Consider the following 21677-nt stretch of genomic DNA (forward strand, 5'->3'; position numbering starts at 1 on the left):
TCTCTCTCTTTATTCCAATTACAAATATTTTTCAATTTAATTCATCATTTAATGGTATTCAACCACTTGAACCGGCAACAAACATAAAAAGGTGTTGCAGTACATATTTCACAGCTGCCTTTTAAGAAATGCTTCTTTTTTAAAAAAAAAAATATACTTTTATTACCTTGCAAATCAAGTATACATCACAGGTTCTCATGTTTCATTATTTATTGTGAAGAATAATATATTTTTTATATTACGAAAATAGTGTACACTGTAAAACTTTTTCCGTAAAATTTACGGACAAATGGCTGGCAGCTAGGTTGCCAACCAATGTACGTAAAAATTACGACACACCGTAAATATATTTTTACGAACATGTCGTAAAAATTACGTCCAAAGATTGGCAACCTAGCTGCCAGCCATTTGTTCGTAAATTTTACGGAAAATGTTTTACAGCTGTAAAAAACTTATGGTATGATAAGCATCAAAAAGACATTTACTTAAGATTTAAAACAGAATTTAATTATTCAAAACAATATAAGATACAATTAATTCCTCAAAAATGCTTTTACATGATAGTTTAAGATATAATAAAAGACCTGAAAATACTGGAAATTGGAGATTACTGTCAGTAAGTAAAGCTAACAACTGCCTTAAAAAAAAAAAAACCTGTCAACCACAAATTCATATTTTTAACACATTTGATCAAGAGCAGATTTGATATTACAATATGGAGAATGTTTAGAGATCTAACATATTCTTTGGCTGTCAAGCAGTTTGGTGGTATATTTCAACAAAAACAAAGCTCCTTTCATAATTCTTCATTAATAATAATGAACATTTGTACATGGAATAGTGACGACTTTAAAAAAAAAAAGAAGAGAATTTGTTGCCCTATTAACAAGGGAAATAACTCTCCAAAATATTTATCAAGTTCTCACAAGACAAGCAAACAAAAATTCCCAGCAATTAAAAAATGTATGTGAAAATTTCCATGCATGTATCAAATAATGGGTAGCAACAAAATATAAATTTAACAATAATGAAATTATCCATTCAAATTCTTGTACATGAAACATTTACATTATAATATTCAAATGAATTTTTTTTATAGTAGAACAACAACATTCTGAATCTATTCTACAAATATATAATCAGTGTGTTACAATAGAGTTATCCTCAAATCTTTTTCTAAAATCTTAACCAAGGTGTTGTAATATTTACCTCAAATCTATTATTTAAAACATCAACAACATGAAAGTAAATTATAACAGTAAAACATGATCTAATGAAATAATGAAATCATTCAAATTTTTGGAATTAATGAATTTGCATTCTAAATGTTTAAATGAACAATTTAAAATCTAACAATTATTGAACCCCAAAAGTATCATGACTTTAAAACAAGAACAGCATCAATGCAGAATTCCTATTATTCCACCTTAAATGTACAGCTTGTTTCAATGATTAGCTTAATCTCTGTTTGAAAATGTATATCATTAAATTTTCCACAATAACTCTGCCTAAGCATGTACATTCCTTAGTGAGAATGGCATAAATTGATTCAGTCTCGTAGATAAAAATTTAGATGGAACTCGACTACTGACAAAGTTAATGAACCAGTCCCAAAATGAAATGTGTAGATGAGAGTTACACAATTTTAATGTTTATGCAACACGGCCGCATATTTAGAGACAAAATGAACTGAGGATAATTTTACAAATGTACCAAATTGTTGATGGACAAATTAAATGACCAAAAGATTTTTCCATTAAAGTAAACGGACATCTTATCAAAAGTACAATAAGAAGATCAAGTTTAATTAAGAAGATTCATTAAAAAGATTTCTTGCAGTGCGTTTAAAGTCTCATTTACAAAGTATCACTCATAAAAGGGTTGTGGCTCGGTCCCTTATCACCTATTTTATACACACTATGTGCTGGTGTATAAAAACTAACCATAAACTCAATAGGCCTATCCCTAAAGTTTGCATGCATGAACATTATTGCATCATAGGTTGCAACGATACATATCACAGTATTTCTTCTTGGACGTGTTTCCAGCTCCCTAGCCACTGCTTTTCCATCTGACGTTTTTGATTCAAAATGTTCCTATATCCGTGATTTGTGGTTCGCCGGAGGGGAATGTACTTTCAGCGGGACACATGTTTCATTGCCGAAAGCCATCTTTTCTCCTTCTTGTCACATGAACTACAGGGGAGTATTCTGCTACGGATGAAAATGGAAAGTTAAAATATCTGTACCATGTTAACCAAACCGTGGTCCAGAATTTAAAGCACCTTGAACCAAAATGTGGCATCTATACCGTCGTATACCTTCTCACAGTACCGGTATATTGTTGCTATTGTTGTAACTGTACTTCATCCATTTAAAGTTTGACAGTTTAGTGATTAGTTATACCACTTTTTGGCACACTCGAGTCTTCCTCTTTTTCATGATTTCTGTGCGTTATCTGGGTTAATTTCAAAAATGCACCTGCAAAACAAATATTCTCAATCAGGTTGTTTCTTATGACATCCATTTCAAAAGAACACATTTTAATTAAGGAAAAGGGAGCTAAATGTGCGAGAAAATGAAGTTTCATGTCCACAAACAGGAGACTAAGGAGAGAGAGAGAGAAATGGGGTTTAACGTCCACTCGACACAAACTAGGTCATTTCAGGACTAACATATGGTTTTAATTTTATTTCAATAATTTGCTTGCGCGTAGGGGTCTTTAGCAGTGGGAGGAAACCGGAGGACCCGGAGAAAAACCCACGAGGTTGGACAGGCGACCCTACTCCTTGCCACGTACAACCGGGGATTCGAAACCACGCCAGTTGACTCAATGACAGACTTTATGGTACAGCGCGCACGTGCTAACCATTTAGCCATTCAACCCCCCCAGGAGACTAAACATATCACAAATACTATCAGTGTATACTGGAATAACCAGACTGCCATTCAATTTGGACATATTTCGCCGAGCATAACTGATTACAAATTACACTAAAAACAGAAACGACTGAATGTAAATCAGTTTATAGACATTCATAATAGATTATTATCGTTGCGACCCATTGTGTTCATTTCTCGGGGCCAAAGAATACAGATTTAGCTCCTTTAAGTTAGGTTGAACTTTTCTGATCATGATTCATATTGGTAGTAGCTGTAACTAACGTAACACCCATTGCTTTCCGGGTTAAAACCCATGCTTTCTTCTATCGTTACCGCATCTTGGGTTTCTGATCAGATTTTGGACTAACCAGTGGCGACTCTGCACCTATGACAGGTAAATCTAAAAGCAGACTAAAATAGGATTCACCTGTTGCTAATAAGACCTACCCCAAGGTTCAAGCTGGGAGAGAGAAATGGGATTTAACATCCACACACAACACGAACTAGGTCATTTTTGGACTAATAAACATAGAATTTTATTTCAATAATCGCTTTAACCGTAGGTCTTTTATAAACAGTGGGAGGAAAACAAACGACCCAGAAAAAATGAACACGGTTAGTCAGGCAATCTTACTCCTTTCAACGCCACTTGACTCAAAGACATAGGCTTCATTCTGACCTAACTAAGGCCCATGTAACAATGTTAGACCATGGATCTTATATAAGCTCCATGGTTAGACCATTCATCCAACCACCCCTCAAATTTCAAGGTCCAAGCAGAGGGCAGGAAGTGTTGGTTTTCATTAACAATGCACTCAACTCCCAAAATTATTATCTTCAGTAAGTTCAATCTTATAATTTTTCTTTACCGGTAGGGCCTACCTTTGAAAAAATTTTACTAACCCAGAGAAAGGCTGGGTAGCCCACTCTATAGATGACAGGAATGGCACTCAAGGATGCAATAAGCTGTGCCTAAAAAAATTAGTAAAATAAAAAATTAAAGATCATTATCCAGACAATGCATTGACAATTCAATAAATTCTTAATAATGGTTTTCAGTGGTAGGCCTAGCCTACAGACCTGAGACTATGAACTTAATGAAGCCCAGAAATGTTAGCCCTTCATAGTTCATATATTTGTTTTCTATATCAATGTTATTATTATGTCATCCGAGTAGCCTCAACTAGAACTGAAGCCTCCAAAAACAATGCGAAAAAATATTAGGCCTAGCACTAACACCAGAGTGTATTTTTACTCTGTGCTAACACTAACACTGTGACAGTGTATGTGAGTATCATGTATGTCCATTTGACGTCTAGAAGTAGAAGAGTCTATTCCTACTATTTCATAAATCAGTTACCGTACATTTTTACGAATGCTAAGAATCAATCTATGTCAAACAAAGATGTGTCCCTACTGTATACTTACCTAAAACTGCAATGTTTGGTATTGACTGTAGTGTTCAACTATTGTGCTCGATGTTGAGGGATTCCTCTTTGCCGCTAACTAACGGTCTTCGCAGTAATGGCGCCCAGGAAGACCGATGACGTCACTTTAATTTAAACACCCGTATGTCATATTTACGGACGAAATTCTGTATTTCTTAAATATTAACAGACTCGTGTCTGTAATCAGGATAACAGACCTGCGCTGTAGGCGTTTTACAGAAACAAGTCTGTAAAAATTACAGAAAAGGCTTACAGTGTACATATCATGGACTATTGTGAATTGTTTTCTGACCAAATATAAGACTTTCCATTAAAAAGTTGTAATCTTTGTGAAAACTAAATCTGAACTAAATTGTTTCTATTGGTAGAATTCTTGTTTGACATCTGTTTCACATTCATATACATGATGTATGTAGTTTAGTTAATTTTCTTCAACAGCTGAATGCAGGTAAAACAAACTCATTTTCTTCACAATTGGAATGATCAACTAATGATAATCGCTTTCGTTCTACATTTTGTCTAGTTAAGCAGAATTCTTTGAGAAAATCTGGTTTTCAAATGGTATTTAAACATTTTTGATTTATGCCTTTTGCTTAGTAATGTTCATGGTTTTTTTTTTGTCTCTTTAATATTGAAATTGCTCGCCATAAATTCCATTACCCTATGCAAATATTTGCTAATAAACTGTCCTTTTTAAAGCTGTTTAAATTTAGAATTATTGTTACTGTTCTCGATATTATTCTAGTGCTGGATTTAAAACCCTTAAAGCACTACTTGATTGATCAATTCCGTTAAAGAATTGGTAAAGCAACTGTTACCATTTAAGCCTCATTGTTATTAAAGTGACGGCCTATTGACTGTCACCGTTTTCATTACTCTTCATTCTCTAATGTCAAAGTGGACCTCTGATGCAACAATGTGTTGCCTTTTGTTACCAGAAAGATTCCAACAGCGCAATTTTGACAGATAAACATGATTATCTTAGTCTTTTATTTGAAAAAAAAAATTGGCTTCTATTCCATTTTGTCTGTTATAGTTCAAGTTGCTCTGATCTAATATAGCAAACAATATGGCTGTAAAAATGGCTTCTACTTGTGTTTTCTTGTGATATCTTTGATCTGCTGAAGAGGATCCAAGTTACACATACAGACAATGACAGCAGTCCGATACTAAAGTTACCATCTATATACATCACCAGACATCTTATAATGTTAAACTTACTAAAATAACAGTGAAAATGTTGGAATCTCATGCTAGGTGAAGATGAACAATGTTTGATGTGAGTGAGTGTTGTAAAGATTTTAGTGAGCAACTTCATGTAATAATGTCAGATTTAAATGTATTATTCCTCAATGACAGACTGACATTCATGGAAACATTCAATACAGAAGTATACTTCACCTCTTAAACATATGTGTGGAGAAGAATATGTACTATTGTTTACAGATACCTTCCCGCATACAAATTGGGTGATTTGATAATATATTTGGACTAAAAACATATTCAGACCTATTAATCAATCAAAATTTTGCTTCAAATCCTTCTCAAAGCATTGTATTCGTGAGAAAATACCCCAAGCTATAAAAAATCTATTAAAAGAAGTCATGTTTGTGTCACGTGACTTGGCTGACGTGGTATCTAGCAACGGCTGCAAAGTCAGAGGAGAATTCATACAAGACAATGTTGTCTTTAATCGCTGTCCATTTATCATAAATATAGAGGCTTAAATTAAATTCTTAAATTATCCACTGCCCAGGGCTCACACTGGCTTTCGATTTTTTTCTGCCAAAATGGATAATTTTTATATAAAAAAAATCTTCATATTTTTTTCCGCCAACTAGAATATTTTATCTGCCAAAAATGTGTGATAAAAAAAACAACACCTAACAATTTTATGTCTCAGCTAGGCTTATTATAAAATAATTACCAATATATACAATACAATATACAACAACTTTTAAAAATCTGTCTTACATAATAGATTAGCAAAGTTTGGATTTAATAAGGTAGATTTTATTTTTGGTGACTTTAGTCTATCTGAACACAGTACTGCACAATATATTTTCAGTATTTACACATCAAATCTCATCCAAGGATTGCCAATTTTCTATAAATTTATGTGCTGCGTGCACAATGGGCCTATTGTTATTTTCAGGTACAGTAAAGGTATCAGAATCTGAATCCCTAATAGAATGGTATAAATTTCAATTATATTTGTTAAAGATACATTATGTAAGATTTAGATAAAAAACTAGCCATTCTTGCTATAATAGTTCGAAAGTAGATGATGTAAAATGAATAATTTGAAAATTTCATTCAAATTACTTTATTGCAAGCGAAGATATTAGCCTTTGAAGGTTTGACAGACGTGTGCAATAATTTCAACCACCGTACTGGTTGATCAAAGCTAAGTCTCAGTCCTCCATATTTGATTAATTCAAAGTATCGCTGAACCATTCTAATCTATTTAATATCGGAGAAATCTGATGCCATCGAGAGTTGATTAAGGCCTAGATCAGTTAATTAATGTCTAATTAATACTTAAGAAAACATTTCAGGCCTAAAGAAAGACCTGCAATAGGCAGATTTAGCTCTTGCATAGTGCATATTTAAGAGATGCTTACAATATACCCGTCGTTAACTTTTAGAGCATTTTGGCAACGGTAATATTATACAAATGGCGAACTATTTTCTCGATCCAGAATCGTGACTATTCAACTTGTTCTTACGTTTTCGATCAGTGGTGATATTATAATTTGAAATAATGATATCCGATTGGCATGCTTGTATTTTTTACATGATGCCACTGTAAACGAATTCGGTTATCAAAATATTTAATTCTCTTCACAAGGAACTGTCAGCCATTTTTTTTACATGTATTATCATTTTTGTTTTAAGACGAAACGAAACATCAAATATTCACCGCTTGAATTAATCATTAGGAGTAAATAATGACTTGAGATAGGCTATCATTGGCAATTATCAATCAACTAATCATTAATCTAAGCCAACTGATTAGTATTACTCATTGATGCGATCTGGATTATCAGCCAGTTGATTAATTTATAGTATCCCCCCATGTGATTGACACTCAATAATGGTTAATCCAGGATAAATACGATTAGAATTTTTAAGATTCTTTTCCGCCAGTTCTCCAAAAGAATCGCCAGTACCGCAAAACATTATCGCCAAAATTATCCCCAAAATCAAACTTTAATCGCCACTTTCATATTTTTATCGCAAATTGTGACTTTGGCGACCGACAGTGTGAGCCCTGCCACTGCCCATCTTTTTCTGTGGTTTTTATCTCAGAAACTGTTGTACTCTCACTTTTTCTTAGTCTGCTCACTATCAAGGTTATCAACATGTACATCAAGCGTTCCATACCCCTGAGAGATCAGACAATCTTCACATGCAACCTTTGGTGTCATTCGCGCAGACGTCCCTAATCGTCGGGTTGTCGGTTTAGGAAACCCTTATATTTTTGTCCTGTATGCGCTCCATAGGTGTTTTTCAGGGAATCCAGTATTTTTCTAGTAGAATTGGATGTTTTCGACTTTCCATATATACCAAAATTGACATACTTCTATTGGAAATAACCACCCGTTCCCACAGAATATCAAATTCAACCCCTGCTAGGGCTTTCAGCTACTAAAATAGTTATTCCATTATCATTTTCTAACACAAAAATCACTTTTCTTGGTCAATTTTCCTGCTAATGGATGTATTTCTTTAGAATCATCATTTTCTCATTTTTCATTCACAATCGACAAGGTACCATTTGAAAAGGGCATAAAATATATTGGGTGGTGTTGAAATGTGAAGTTAGAATTTCACTTTATGTGAATGAGCAAAACCAAAGAGATATCTTTTTCCAAATCTATCAAACTGATGAAGTAGTTTCTTATTGTCTTTTTATACGCCCACATTGAAATGTGGTCGTATATTGTTGTCGCCCCCGTCCGTCGGTCAGTCCGCCCGTCCGGCGTCCACGATTGCTTGTGGACGCTCTATAGGCTAAAGTTAATATCCGATTGACTTTAAATGTATACACAGTTTTTAAGGTCATGAGACGAAGAACCCTATTGATTTTCAGCGATTTCTGATAATTACTGTCAGAGTTATGGCCCTTGATCACTTTGAAAAATCTTGTGGATGCTCTAGAGGCTAAAGTTAATATCCGATTGACTTTAAATTTATACACAGTGTTTAAGATCTTGAGACAAACAAGTATATTGATTTTCAAGAATCTTTATGACTTGAACAGCTAAATCCATGATGTTAAAAGTTTTGTATACTAAACGTTAGCATGGGGCAGAACTTTATAAAAACCAAACAAATTCTAATGGTTTTCTGATAATTACTTAATGAGTTAATACTCTTAATCAGATTTTAATGTATTATAAATGTTTCATTACCGAAAAAAGTAAAAATATGTGACAACTCTTGTTGACTGCCCGGACGATATAGCTGCTGTGGGCGTATGTTTCATTCCCTGGCAACCTATCTTTAATATAAACAAGACTTTGTATTGGTTGGAAACTTTCTTCTTGTGTAAAACTTGATGATTAATAGGAACATAAGTTATAGGTGGAACCATCAACATGTAAAATAGTTTTTGAATGGGAATCTTGCAGATTGCCTTAAAGCTTCAAAGAGAAATTTGATACAAGCGCATAGTCTCAGGATATACTTAATGTTATTTAGATACAAACCTCATGTAAGAAGTCTATTATTTAAATATACAAAACAAGCTTAGGGCAATCGTAAAGATGATGGTTTAACCTGATTTTTTTTGTTTTTATTAGATCAATGCCATCATGAGCCCACCATAACACAAAAATTCTTTGGTATTTCTGCCAGTATGCTTAATTTTCGCCAGAAATACTAAATTGTAGATTTTTTAATTATTTTCAAAGTAATAACGGAATATATTATCGATGCTGTAAAAAAGCATTTAAGTAAAACCACATTTATTTGATTTATTTTAGAAATGATTATATAAATATTTGTTATTCTTGGTTTTCATCAATGGTTCTGACTTCCATCTTCAATGGTCCATTGTTTGGCCACACACACTACATCTGGAATAGCTGCATTGAATAAATTAGAATAAATAAGGGGTGAAACACTTCAGCATTCAATGCTTGAACTAATAGAACATCTGATACTACTTCTCATTTGAAGAGTTCAGATAGATAACACATTTAGATTGTACATATTTATCACAAAGTGATGATATATTTAATACTTTTGAAAGGGAAGGTAAGACATGGGGTTTAATGTCTGTTCAATACAATAATTCAGTCATTTTGAGACAAACATGGAAATTCTAATTTCTATGGTTATGTGTGCAATGTGAGGTTTTCATGACATCTTAACTACAAGACACACTTCTGACAAGGTTCACACAGTACAAAGTATGTATGTGTTTTGTTGTTACTCTATCCAGTTACTAAATGCCATTTAAAGAACAGTACAAAACTAGTTGAGTGTCCAACTGCACAACCATCGCACAACATCAATGAGAAATGCAGATTAATAGGAATTTCTACTCAGATGTAAAACTAGAGCAGCAGGGTCTATTGATCAATGCTCTGATACATTTGCTATACTCATTTTTCATATTAATAAGAAGGTATTTTAGCCATGAACTATTAAACTTACTAAGACTACGATTTATTAAGAAAAGAGATTTGCTGAAGAATCTGTTTTCATCTTATTAGGGTTTCACACTGCGTATTATTCTTATTCTTCTGTTGTTTTCTTTACACTTTGATCGTACTCAGAAACTACCTGTCCGATTTATAGTAGAATGGAGTGTAATTTATAGTAGAATGGAGTGTAATTTATAGGAAAAGTGTTATTCAGTGTAAATTTGTTATTAACATGTATAACATAGTAAAATGTTTTAGATGTGTAGTACCAGTACATGTATAAACTAAACGCAGTCTAAATGATATAAAACCTACACATGTAAAAGATATAAGTAACTCACTATGATAATTACTCATCTAATTCAAGCCCAGATGGTTCCTGAAACTGACCAGTCTGGCTCTACAGTTTCCGTCTTAAACTAAACTGACATCAGGAAGTACAGTCTATATTATCTTCATGATTTTTTGTTCAAACTTCTAGAGATAAACCAATGCCCAGCGGGAGTAACCTATAGTTATTTTGATAATGTTTCCTACCTTTTTTTTCTATCTGTTCTGGCCATTTTCATGTGCAGCTCATCATAACAAACCAAGTTCTTTATAAAGCAGTTTAAGGTACACACACTGTTGATTCCTATGGGGAATTTTTAGTGGTGATTCGAGTTCACAATGAGAGATATTTTCATGAAAAGTGATAAGGAGTCCTTTGTGGTTTTCAAAGAATTTAACAAGTGCCTGTGAAAGGAAAAACCGTGGACCATTGCTTGGATCTTTGTTTTTTTTTTTACAAATATTTGATTGCTGATACTTAATGACATTTATTTTCTTTGTGAGAAGTCACACCCTTCTTCTCCAAAACCACTGCCTTATTCAAATTGAAAACATAAATTGCAAAGTAAGAATACACAAGATAGACAATGATTAATATGTCTTGAGAGAGCCACACAGGAGAATCTTTACATATTCCGTATGTGATATATAAATTAGGTGTTAGAATCTCCAGCTGTGATGAAAGCATGTAGATCTTTCTTATCTTAATCATGTAAATTTGAAAAAAGAAAACATCTGTAGAAAAGATCATTGATAAACTCTAGCTCTGTTTGTTTTTAAACAACAAGAATTTAAATTTAACAGATAACCCATAATAATAAAAACATTCACAGCTTAGCATTTTTATCAAATTTTGTATTTTGACTTTGATAAGAATTTTTATAAGATACTCATAGAAATCATCATGTTTTAAACCATTTATGAATGCCAAGATAGATAAAATGCACCTAAAGAATTCAATAATGATGAATTTGGTTGATGTTTTAAAATAAATTTTGAAAAAATATAATGCTATCCTTCCACATTTATGTGCTATTAATATGGTCAGGTTTTATATAATACATAATTCATTCTTTTGTAAACTACTGCTAGCCGTGACACTGCTAACAATGATGTTTTTTTTCTTGTAACAAATGTTATTTCATTTCCATCAGGGTTTATGTCAATTCCCATTAGCATTTGAATTCAGTTCTGTGTACAATAAATATTAGATTTATAATTTGACAATTAATGCTAAATGATTATATACAAATTCAATGTCAGTTTTAAATCAGATATTAGTATGTAAAATATACACATTATGTCAGATGACCAAAATTTGTAATACATCATGGATGCATGATATGTGTATTGTGTATTGTATGTTCTGAGGAGGTTATTATTTAAATTTATTGGTTCAATATAGCCAGGAAAAATAAATAGATTTTCTGGTAACATATGGATGAAGATCAGTTGGAAATATATAAGTTATTCACTTGGTCATATATTTGAATGTTTTATATTGTATTTCTGGCTCTTTTTGGGGTATGGTAATGCTTTTGCCAGAAATATTACAAAACTTTTGTTTTCTTAACCAAGTGGATTGTGTCAGATAACATTTTAGCCAGTAAGGAAACTTCTGTTTTTACAAGTTTTTGGAATGAAGTTGTTGATCATTGGGTTTAAAAATGATTTGGGTTAGGTTTACATACCCATACTTTTATAGATGTTTTTGATAGAACAAAGGGATTATTATCTTTTTTAAGGGATTATTGCTTGAACCAGTGTTATATGTAATTCCTAAATTGTTGCCATAAAATTAAGGTTGGGTCTGTTACAGTGTTGCTTTTAATTACTCTTTTTTTAGACTGAAATTATGTTTAATATTTCTAGTAAATGAATGTTTAATTTTCACTTTATTGATGAAAATACCTTCTGTCACAGTTGTGTCAGTAATATCTTTAGTACGGCTAATACCTGATAATGTGATTAAAAAGCATCAAGCTCCAAAGGTTGTGCCATAACAATGGATAAGGCATGTTATCAGTTAGGCCGTTGAAACATTATAGGTCTATATATTTGTTTAGATATATCTTGTATCAGATGAGATGGGGGTAAAGGTGGATGCTATCGTTATCACAAAGACACTGATATTTCCAAAGGGTTCAGGATAGGACTTGTTAGATACTTGTGTGGAGGTAGATTTACAACTGAGAACTTAAAACATTTTGTTAGAAAAAAACTTTGGTCTTAAGGCAACATATATTTCACATCTTGTACATGTAAGTATTATAGTTAATTCAATTATGCAGGTTTGATTGTGTGGAAATGGTAATGGTATTATTATTTACTGTGTAGGGGGGAGGGGGATGGCAAATAATATAAGAAGTTATATCCTGAAACAGCTCCAATCTAAATCAAGCTGCATTCTGTGTTTTAATCTTGTGGTGACTTAATACAAATAAGTCATAATATTTTCAAGTCTTGATAGCCACTAAAGTAATTAGCCTGCTCACTCTACCAATTGTGGTCTTGATATATATACTATCCTTCATCACTTATCTTCAAATCATTTCACGCCAATTTGACAAACTGCTATCTGGCAGGCTCTGTGTGATATGTCCTGTAAAGTAATTTTAGCCATGGTTTCAGTGAAATATCAGTTGGAAGGAGATGTATAACTAACTTTAGCCATATTTTACTATCTTAGTCATTTTTCTTAACATATTTTTTGTAAAATCTAGTTTATGGCTCTTATCCATATTGTCTTCACTGTCTGCAAGTTAAATCAGATTATTATTATATATGTTATATTTGAAGATAATTCTACATATAAGTGCTTGTCAAAGACAAAATCCTATCAATCTGTCTAGTGTATTGATGTGTAACTGTATTAGTCTGTTCAGGACTACTTTTATCATTATCCCCAGCTCTTTTCTTCTTTGCTAATTTCTGTCAATCATAGCCACAGATAATACAGAAATTCATTCAGATGAATGGAAGGCTCTATTCTAAAAACATAACATGCTAGAGAAAAGATATCTGGTACCAATCAATTGACAGTAGATTAATGTGTGTTAAATGTTCTGTTAGTACATTTACTGTAATAAACATTAGTCTACTAGAGTGGTATATTTCACCACCCCCCACTCCCTCCCGAAAAATAGGATATTGGATATATTTTGATAAGTAGACTAATTCAGTAGAAAAATCGAATCAAGTTGAATATATTTCTATGTAAATGTGTATTAGTTTGTTTTTACAATACCAGTGTACTTTGCTGTATATGGTGTATATATTGTGTGTATTAAGTATGTAGTGTTTTACATTGTGTATTAAGGAAACCAACAATGTGTATTGTTTTGTATATCATTGTTATAGTATATAATATAGTGATTGAATTGTCTTATATTACTTGTCTATGATATCACACTTTGTGGAAGTGGACGTAAAACTCCAGGAACAAATGATCTTATTAATCTTATATAATTCAAGGTTAATTACTGTTTGGCTTTTCAGTATGTCTTATAGATTTAGCAATCAAAAAGAACAAATGAAAAATTATTTTTTAGACTTAGTAGATATTCATACAAATAATATTGTAATCTTTATAGAACAGTTTGAATAAGGGGTAGCATTTATCTAAGATATAGTATATATACATCATCATAATAGTCATTATAATTAATTACCCTGAAGGTATAATCTATACATAAAATAAAACTAACACTGATATCAAAGACTGTACTTTGCTATATTGATAATAAATACTGTCGATTTCGATTAATAGGTACAATGTACTTGGGTAACTTAATATTCTTAAAAGCCGTGGGTTTAGATCATTTGTTTCAGCTTAATGTGTCAATTTTATCTATATTTATTTAAAAGATAAAGACTATTGTTACCACCATCTTGAATTCTTACAATGTTGATCCAAGATGTTTAGTAAAAGATAAAGATGGAATTAATTAATCCCCTGCTTGGATTACATTAAAATAGCATAAAGGAAGGTGATAATTGATTAATTGCTTCCATTATTTTGTTGATCAACAAGCAAGGGACCTAGATTGATTGTGAAGGTTAATTGTTAATGACTGTAAAAGATGGAGTTAATTAACAGACAGCTCTTTTAAATTAATGTACAACTAATTTTCTACATCAAGTCAATAGATCATGCTGGGATCTTATAATAATTTAAATAAGGTCAGTGTATTATAGACAGACATTTTGTGGTCTGTTTACAGTACTTGTATGTGTGGAATCAAGGAATTGCAATCATTGAAAGGACAGGGGGCTGTTGAGAGTGAATTCTAAATATTTGGTTTGTAGAAATTAATTGTCCAAATTCCATCAAGTATGGATATGCATGATGACCATACTGATGCCATCTGCTTAATGTGTATCAAATAATAGTTGGTGAATACTAATTACTGATGCTTTACAGACATAGAGTTGGGTATAATAATAATTCTACCAGAATTCTTGCAATTGACTACATTGTCGAACAGGACACTGTTATATTTCATCCCAAAATATAATCCCCTAGCAACAGGGCAGTAGACCTTTATCAACTTTAATAACTTCTGCTACAATCTTGTCAGTGTGTTGGTAGGAGATTATATTTTGGGATTATTTTCAAAGGATTTCTTCCTTTTCGCTCGTAGGGTATCACTGAAATCCATGCTAACCTGCACTGTTCTACGGATTCTTCCACTCAGTACTACTTGTAGTAAGAAGTTTATTTGTAACAGTCTTGAAATTTATATTATATTTCATCTAAATCATGGTGATAATTTATTTTGTGGTTTGCCTTCTGTGTAGTTTTGATCTTATAGTACCGTTGAAATCTGGTAATACATTCAGATATAGGATATGTCATTTTACTTGCATGTTGAATCTGTGCAAAAATGGTTTAGTAGTTGAAATCTTCTCCTATTCTATTTATTTTCTATCAAAATAGGTTATTATCAGACATGTTGACATTTATGGAATTGAAAAATATATTATCCATTTTATATGTGGTATGCTGGATATGATGATTGTCGCCTTTACATTTATTTCCCAGTTAATGCTAAAAATACATATTCTTTGTTCTTATCAGTGTTATAATCACCACTATATCGTATCTGATGTGACACATAGAATATATTATAAATACATATCTAGGTAGGTGTATAGCACAATATATTGTAATTTTATGATGTCAGGATTAGAAATCCCATAGATTATTCATTCCTTAATACACAGTCTTCTATTTTCTTTCCTTAATCTCTTACAAATTCCATTATATTTCAAAAATATCAATATTATAGTGTATCAATTTTCCTCTTGAAAACAGATGGTAGAGAATTTAATATGCAGAAATTTCAAAACATTCAGCATCTTTCCCCCAGAACCCATTTTGGCTCGCTGCACTGACAGCCCCCCAATATGAATTTTGTTCCAATGGGCATGAGAGTAAATTTACTCCTGAAGAAACTGTTCCATATTGCTGAAGGAAATGATCAATATGTCAGAACAAAATATTTTTTAATGTATTTTATAAGATAAGTTAAAAATTGAACTTATGTCATTAGTATTAGATAACTTTATTCAGTTGTTGATAAAAGTCAAGCAACATGGATACAGACAAGTTTTTTTATATGCAATACCTTTCAGAATTCCACGGGACTTCCAGCAATGATAGACATAATATCTTTTCTACCCTCTTCTTTAACCATGTTCTTCACTATAGATCTCGTTTGTAGCAAGCCATTAGCTTTGATAATATGTTCTGACTTTATGTATGCTAGAGTTACAAGCTGGCAGATTAAAATCCTTCAAAGATGTTTTATGGTAGTTTTATAGGTTTATGAAACCCTACTAAATTATAGGACTTGTAAGATCTGATCATTATTCACAAACTGTGCTAGAAGCAAGCACCGATGGAATATTACTCACACATTTTGTCAGCACCCGCAGTAGAAAAAAGCTGGGAATTAAGAGCTGGGAAGAGAATAACTTGTCTCTTCACCATATAGATCAAGATTGATAAAATGAAATGTAAAAGCAGAAATCTGACAAGAGAGTCATAAATATTGAGATTTACGATAAGTTAGAGAATGATCAACTTGCTCATAACGGTTGTAAGGCTAAAATTCTTATCTTTATATCATCTTTAAAGGGTGCCATGTTAATGTATGTAAGAAATTTACTTTATAAAATGATAGAGTGAAAAAAAATGGTTGGTGACCACTCAACAGTAACTAGGTCATTTCAGGACTAATGTATAGTAATTTGATTTCAATAATTTGCTTGCACATAGGCGTCTTTGAAAGTAGGTGAAAACTGGAATACCCAGAGAAACCAAAGATGGACAGAAAACTCTATTCCTTGTCATATGTACAAGTGCAAGATCCAACCAGTGACCATTGATGAACTAAAGAGGAAACATTTGTCACCTCAAATTTATCATCAAAATTGAAAAAAATCTTTCCTTTTTTGAAAGAAAAAATATTAAATAATTTTTTTTTGCAAACTGGGAAATTCAGTAGTACATACTAAAGTAAAAATTAATTCAAGAAAGAATGATACACATTTATGTTTGAAGTTGTAATTCTATATGCCTATTGTCCACATACTTCAACTGTATACACTGTCTGCTATCCACTGAAATCTTTCCTACAGCATTATTCAAGTACATGTAATTAATTTTCACAGTGAAAAATAAGCATGCTCTTGACTCTGTATTGTGGCTGAATATTACAAAATAAAAACACCCAAAAAATCAATACATAGACAGAGTATGAAATCGCACCTGAAAAATTATTGATCAAAAAGCGATTACTCCTAGACCTTAGTACACAATTTCCGTCTCTGAGATCACGCATGATGAAAATGACCATAGAAGAAAGCTAAACAAACCACTTTCGTCATGGCAACTAAATCATGGTTGCACAAAAGCTAGGGAAAATTAATTATCTATTGTTAGAGTATGAAAGGTGCTCAGCACGACTTAACTGTAATTATCGTCTTCAGTCTGCTTGTCTTATAGACCCCTGTATGACCAAATTTCCTGAAGTTTGTCCCCGTAAACGATATATTTGGCTACAGTGCAAGCCTTTTATAATACCCTTTATTAGATTGATGAAATGTCTGGCATGCTAGAGTAATGAACGAGAACACCTTGTTATTTATTATTTCCGATGATATCTTGATTTCATATCTCACTCAATGACTGTCCCATGAAAGATTAATATCTGATCTCACCATTGTGGCTTGAGGCTAAACGTACCTACGCTTAACTTCATGGGGTTTTTTTTAATAAAAGAGAAATGACTGGTATTATCGAAGAAGGTAACTATGTATTAGTGAAGTGGTGAAAAGACAATAAAATCTGGCACAGTCTGATAGAGTCTAATGGTTTACCATTACCTTCATTTTATGTTCTTTTTACATCCAGTCCGTCTATAAGAAAATTACTTTAAATTTATTAGGAGGTCCCCTTACCACACATTGAGAGGGTTCTAGCTGTAACCATAATGACCTCTTTGATATGTATTATACAATTTTGCAACTCTCACACTTTATTAAACACTATCAGTGAATAAATGTGATAAGAGAAACTGCCTTATCTAGCTGGACTTGAGTCAGATGGTTGTATTGCCCTCAATCATTGGTCTAGAAAAATTAATAGCCAGTCTTATGAAAATCTCATCACAAAGTAATTACCTTTGATACTCACGGTGGTTGATATTGTACGTAGCCGATAAGTTACTACTACACATCATTGTCTTTCACAGCGATCTCTCTCCCTCTAACATTGATTTACACAGTAATCTCTATTCTTACGTTTGTTATGCAAATCTGCGGTTCCTTAATATCAGCCAGGTTTGATAAGTTAACAGTATTGATTGGGCTAAGATAATGTTGGTGTTATTAAGGCCGACGACAGATTTAGGAACCAGAATGTATTGTGTCATGTGATGGATGACCATGTCAAATGAATAAAAGTCTCTGATATTACCGCAAGTAGATATCTTTATCTTGTGGGAATTAACACCTACTTGTATTTTTCCTGTTGCAGATGCGTAGAACTGTTTTGGATGGTTTTACGTATGGAATTGTTGACAATACGCTATATTTTATTTCAATAATTCAGTTTATGATAATAGCTGATAATAAATCAACTTGTATTTTATTTTATTTAGTTTCATTATGTTTTCTATTTTCAGTTAAAACCTAGTGCAGCCAAAGACGACTGCCGATTTTATAATAGTTTATTTAAATTGTCATGGCAACAGAGACCAAAATGGTGCAAAACGATAGTAGTTCGTCCACAATTCTTACCATTAGAATGATCATGCAGGGAAAAGTAAGTATCTTATTTTATCTTTGTAAATAATGGATTCCTACGTTGAGGATATCACACACTAAATAAGTCAAACTCAAAACCAGTCACATTTATTTTCCAAGAGAAATATTTCAGCTCTGCTATAAGTAAATGGTGTAGTGTTGCTGTAATGTTACATGTTGATAATTAGAATGAACACGTTTGTTTTACACCTGTATTCAGCTCTTTAACACCTGATAACACCTGTTCCATTACATAACATCTGATCCCTAATCACTTAATTCAGAGCTTGTTGTGCAACTATTAGGAGATATATATCATAATTTGTGTTTATTTATGAATGTTATTTACACTTATTATATTATTAAATTATAATTATTCTATATATATATATATCTGAAGACGCCTATAGAGGGCAGACAGCTAGCTTATATGATTTAATGTTTGTCAGAATGAAGTAATGTGGCATATCAATTAAAAACCCAACAAGCAATGCATATAAATAAAAAGAGAAGAGTAATTGCTTCAAAACTATATCTTAACATTTCTAACACTTGCAATGTTCTTTGTTATTTTATTTTGAATTTCTATCTCCTTACATCAACATCAGAAGATTATGTAGTATGATTTGTTTATTCTGATAATATTTTTTTTTTTGATTAGCGTTTAAGAATTAAAAAAGGATTAGTATTAAGTGAGATTTGAACATAAATATGTAATTTATAATGGCAAACTCTGATCATTAATTATTAAAAGCTGATTGACAGTAATTTACATTAGATTATGGAATCTGTCGTTACAGCTTTTTTTCATATTTTTCCCTCATTTTTTCACTGATCAAGTCATTCTGATTCTTGACTCGAGCTAAACACTTTGATGTAATGAGGTAGCCGTGGCCTATTGTGCATTATCAAGACATTCTTTCAGGAATCAATTCTTCGGTGGCGGAAAGTTATTCACGCATCAAAGTCCATTGATTTTATGCAGCAAATTGTCTTGTTAGAAAATTATCACTGCCTGATCTTACCTGTGAACTGATTTTGTCGGCTTTAGACTCGACAATTACTACATGGAAACCTATTGCTTAGGAAGATAATTATTTTTTTATCCATTAATTCCCTATCTATTTATGGCCTAAGTTGTCGTAATGAGGTTCTGAAGTCCATTACTAGTATAATGTGATAAACTAAAGCCTTTTTCTCTCTTCCTAATAACATTTCTATCATCACGCTTTTCTCTCAAATATGCCATAAACCAGTTACATGTAGAATGGCCTGTCTTTCTTTACTGTCAGACTACAAATATCCTTCTGGAACACTGAGATTCCTCAAGCTTGGGTATAAAATATAAATTTTAATAGGATTCTCAAAACATAAATGTCCCAAACACAGAATGCCTGTTGCTTGTTGAATTTCCCTTATATAAGAGATTTTGCAACATTGCTGTTCTGAGGATATTTGGTTGGTTCATTTCGCAAGGCTGAAATTCCCTCTATACCCTTCATCTATAATCTAATATGATATTGGCCTGGCTGCTAATGATATATATACATTCAGTGAAACTTGCTGCATGTGTAGGCTATATTTGATTAAAGGAGCATATTGAAGAACTAATTTATTTAGGTTCTTTTTGTGTTTTCTAAATATGCCAATATTGGTATGATTGCAAAGTACAGACATTCCTTATTTTAGTTAATTCTCAACTTACTGAGCTCAATAAATTTTACATTTCATTCAGATTTAACAATACTGAGAGATCCAACGAAATCGACAGTTTCATCCCCCTTTAAGGACATGGGGCATGCAAATTGTGATATCATTGGAGTAAAAATCGTGAATAAATTAAATCTGAGATATTTCTACTTATTACAATGCAGTATTTAACAGACCACTCTGACAATACAAGAAGCTTCTACATGTGTTATTACCCAATGTTATTATTCCTATATTGATTTAATATTTTATGTCCAATCATTGAAAACTGATTAATGTATTTCTGCAAGTTTGCCAACCACACATTTCATATTAATATTTTTTTTCATTAAAATGTGATTACCTATATTCAAAAGTGGTGGGTTGTATGATCAGTCAGTTAGATCGGTAAACATGTAATTCTAAAGTCTGAATAAGTTGATTGGTTGGTTGGTAATTAATAAATTGGTAGTGATTGTTTAATCGATGACGGTAAACAAGATTGGTATTCTAGCTTTATTGTTATGTATACAGCTAGTGATTGCCATATCATGTTCCACAACTTTAAGTGTTCCATGCTCAACAAAATATATCCAAAAAAATTGCAAATTATTTCTACACTTGTGAACATAATGGATGTGAAAATTGACAGGTATTATTGATACACTCCCCACAATATTTATCCAATCAATTTTATCCCTCTTTCATTTGGGTCAAAAATAAAATTGACAGATTTGATTGTACTTTATGTGTTGCTTTTATTGGTCTGTACATAAAGCCAATGTTGTGATATAGCCAATAGAGTGGACAATTTAAACCAGAAATAAAACTAAAATTACATAACAAATGAATTTCTGAAGCAAAATTTCAAGATTGCTCCACGATTAATTGAAATAGCACTTCATATCAGCAGCCCAATTCAAATTTTCATCATGTCTAATCAGAAATACGTATATATTTTATATAATTTGCAGAAATCAAAATAGTTGACTGTGTATACGCAAAAATAGTACTTTCCACTATCTCATTGGTATATTACAAAAACTTATTTCTACAAAATTTTTAAAAAATGCATCCATTTCTGAAAGAAGGTTTGTAGAATTAAAACCCCTGGAAGCTATCTTTAATGTTATTATTTATTTAAGTTGATGAGTTCAACTTCAAGTCGGTAGACCTGTTTTGTCATTCAGAAAATGGTGATGGCCACTATGGCATGTCAGTTTTTGTCCACATTAAATACAATGATTTAAGTGATAAAGAAGATATCCTGTAAAACTAAGTACCCTTCAGTGTTTCCAAAATAGTTGCTAATTTCAATAGAAGCTGTCATCATGCAAGCCTATTTGATTTATCGGATT

General features: G+C 32.1%; 1 protein-coding gene and 1 long non-coding RNA gene across 9 annotated transcripts in view; one reads left to right on the forward strand and one right to left on the reverse strand.

The window, feature by feature from the left end:
• LOC126821175 (poly(rC)-binding protein 3) overlaps positions 1–21677 on the forward strand; it is a 185617-nt gene that overhangs the window by 141914 nt on the left and 22026 nt on the right. For 7 of the 8 annotated variants that reach the window (XM_050549561.2, XM_050549569.2, XM_050549568.2 and 4 more), the window contains one exon: positions 18510–18649. In XM_050549561.2, the coding sequence (XP_050405518.1) occupies positions 18569–18649 (81 nt within the window). In that variant the 5' untranslated portion in view covers positions 18510–18568. Of the gene's footprint in view, positions 1–12557; positions 12579–18509; positions 18650–21677 lie in introns of those variants that run through there. The other variant, XM_050549567.2, reaches the window with a different exon arrangement.
• On the reverse strand, positions 481–4577 carry LOC130012856 (uncharacterized). Its single transcript, XR_008788112.1, has 3 exons — positions 4311–4577; positions 3786–3854; positions 481–2480 (listed from the first exon to the last, which is right to left on the reverse strand). It is a non-coding gene; the product is annotated as an uncharacterized LOC130012856 (long non-coding RNA).

The sequence above is a fragment of the Patella vulgata genome, chromosome 5, assembly GCF_932274485.2.
Source record: "Patella vulgata chromosome 5, xgPatVulg1.2, whole genome shotgun sequence".
NCBI classification, from domain to species: Eukaryota; Metazoa; Mollusca; class Gastropoda; family Patellidae; genus Patella; species Patella vulgata.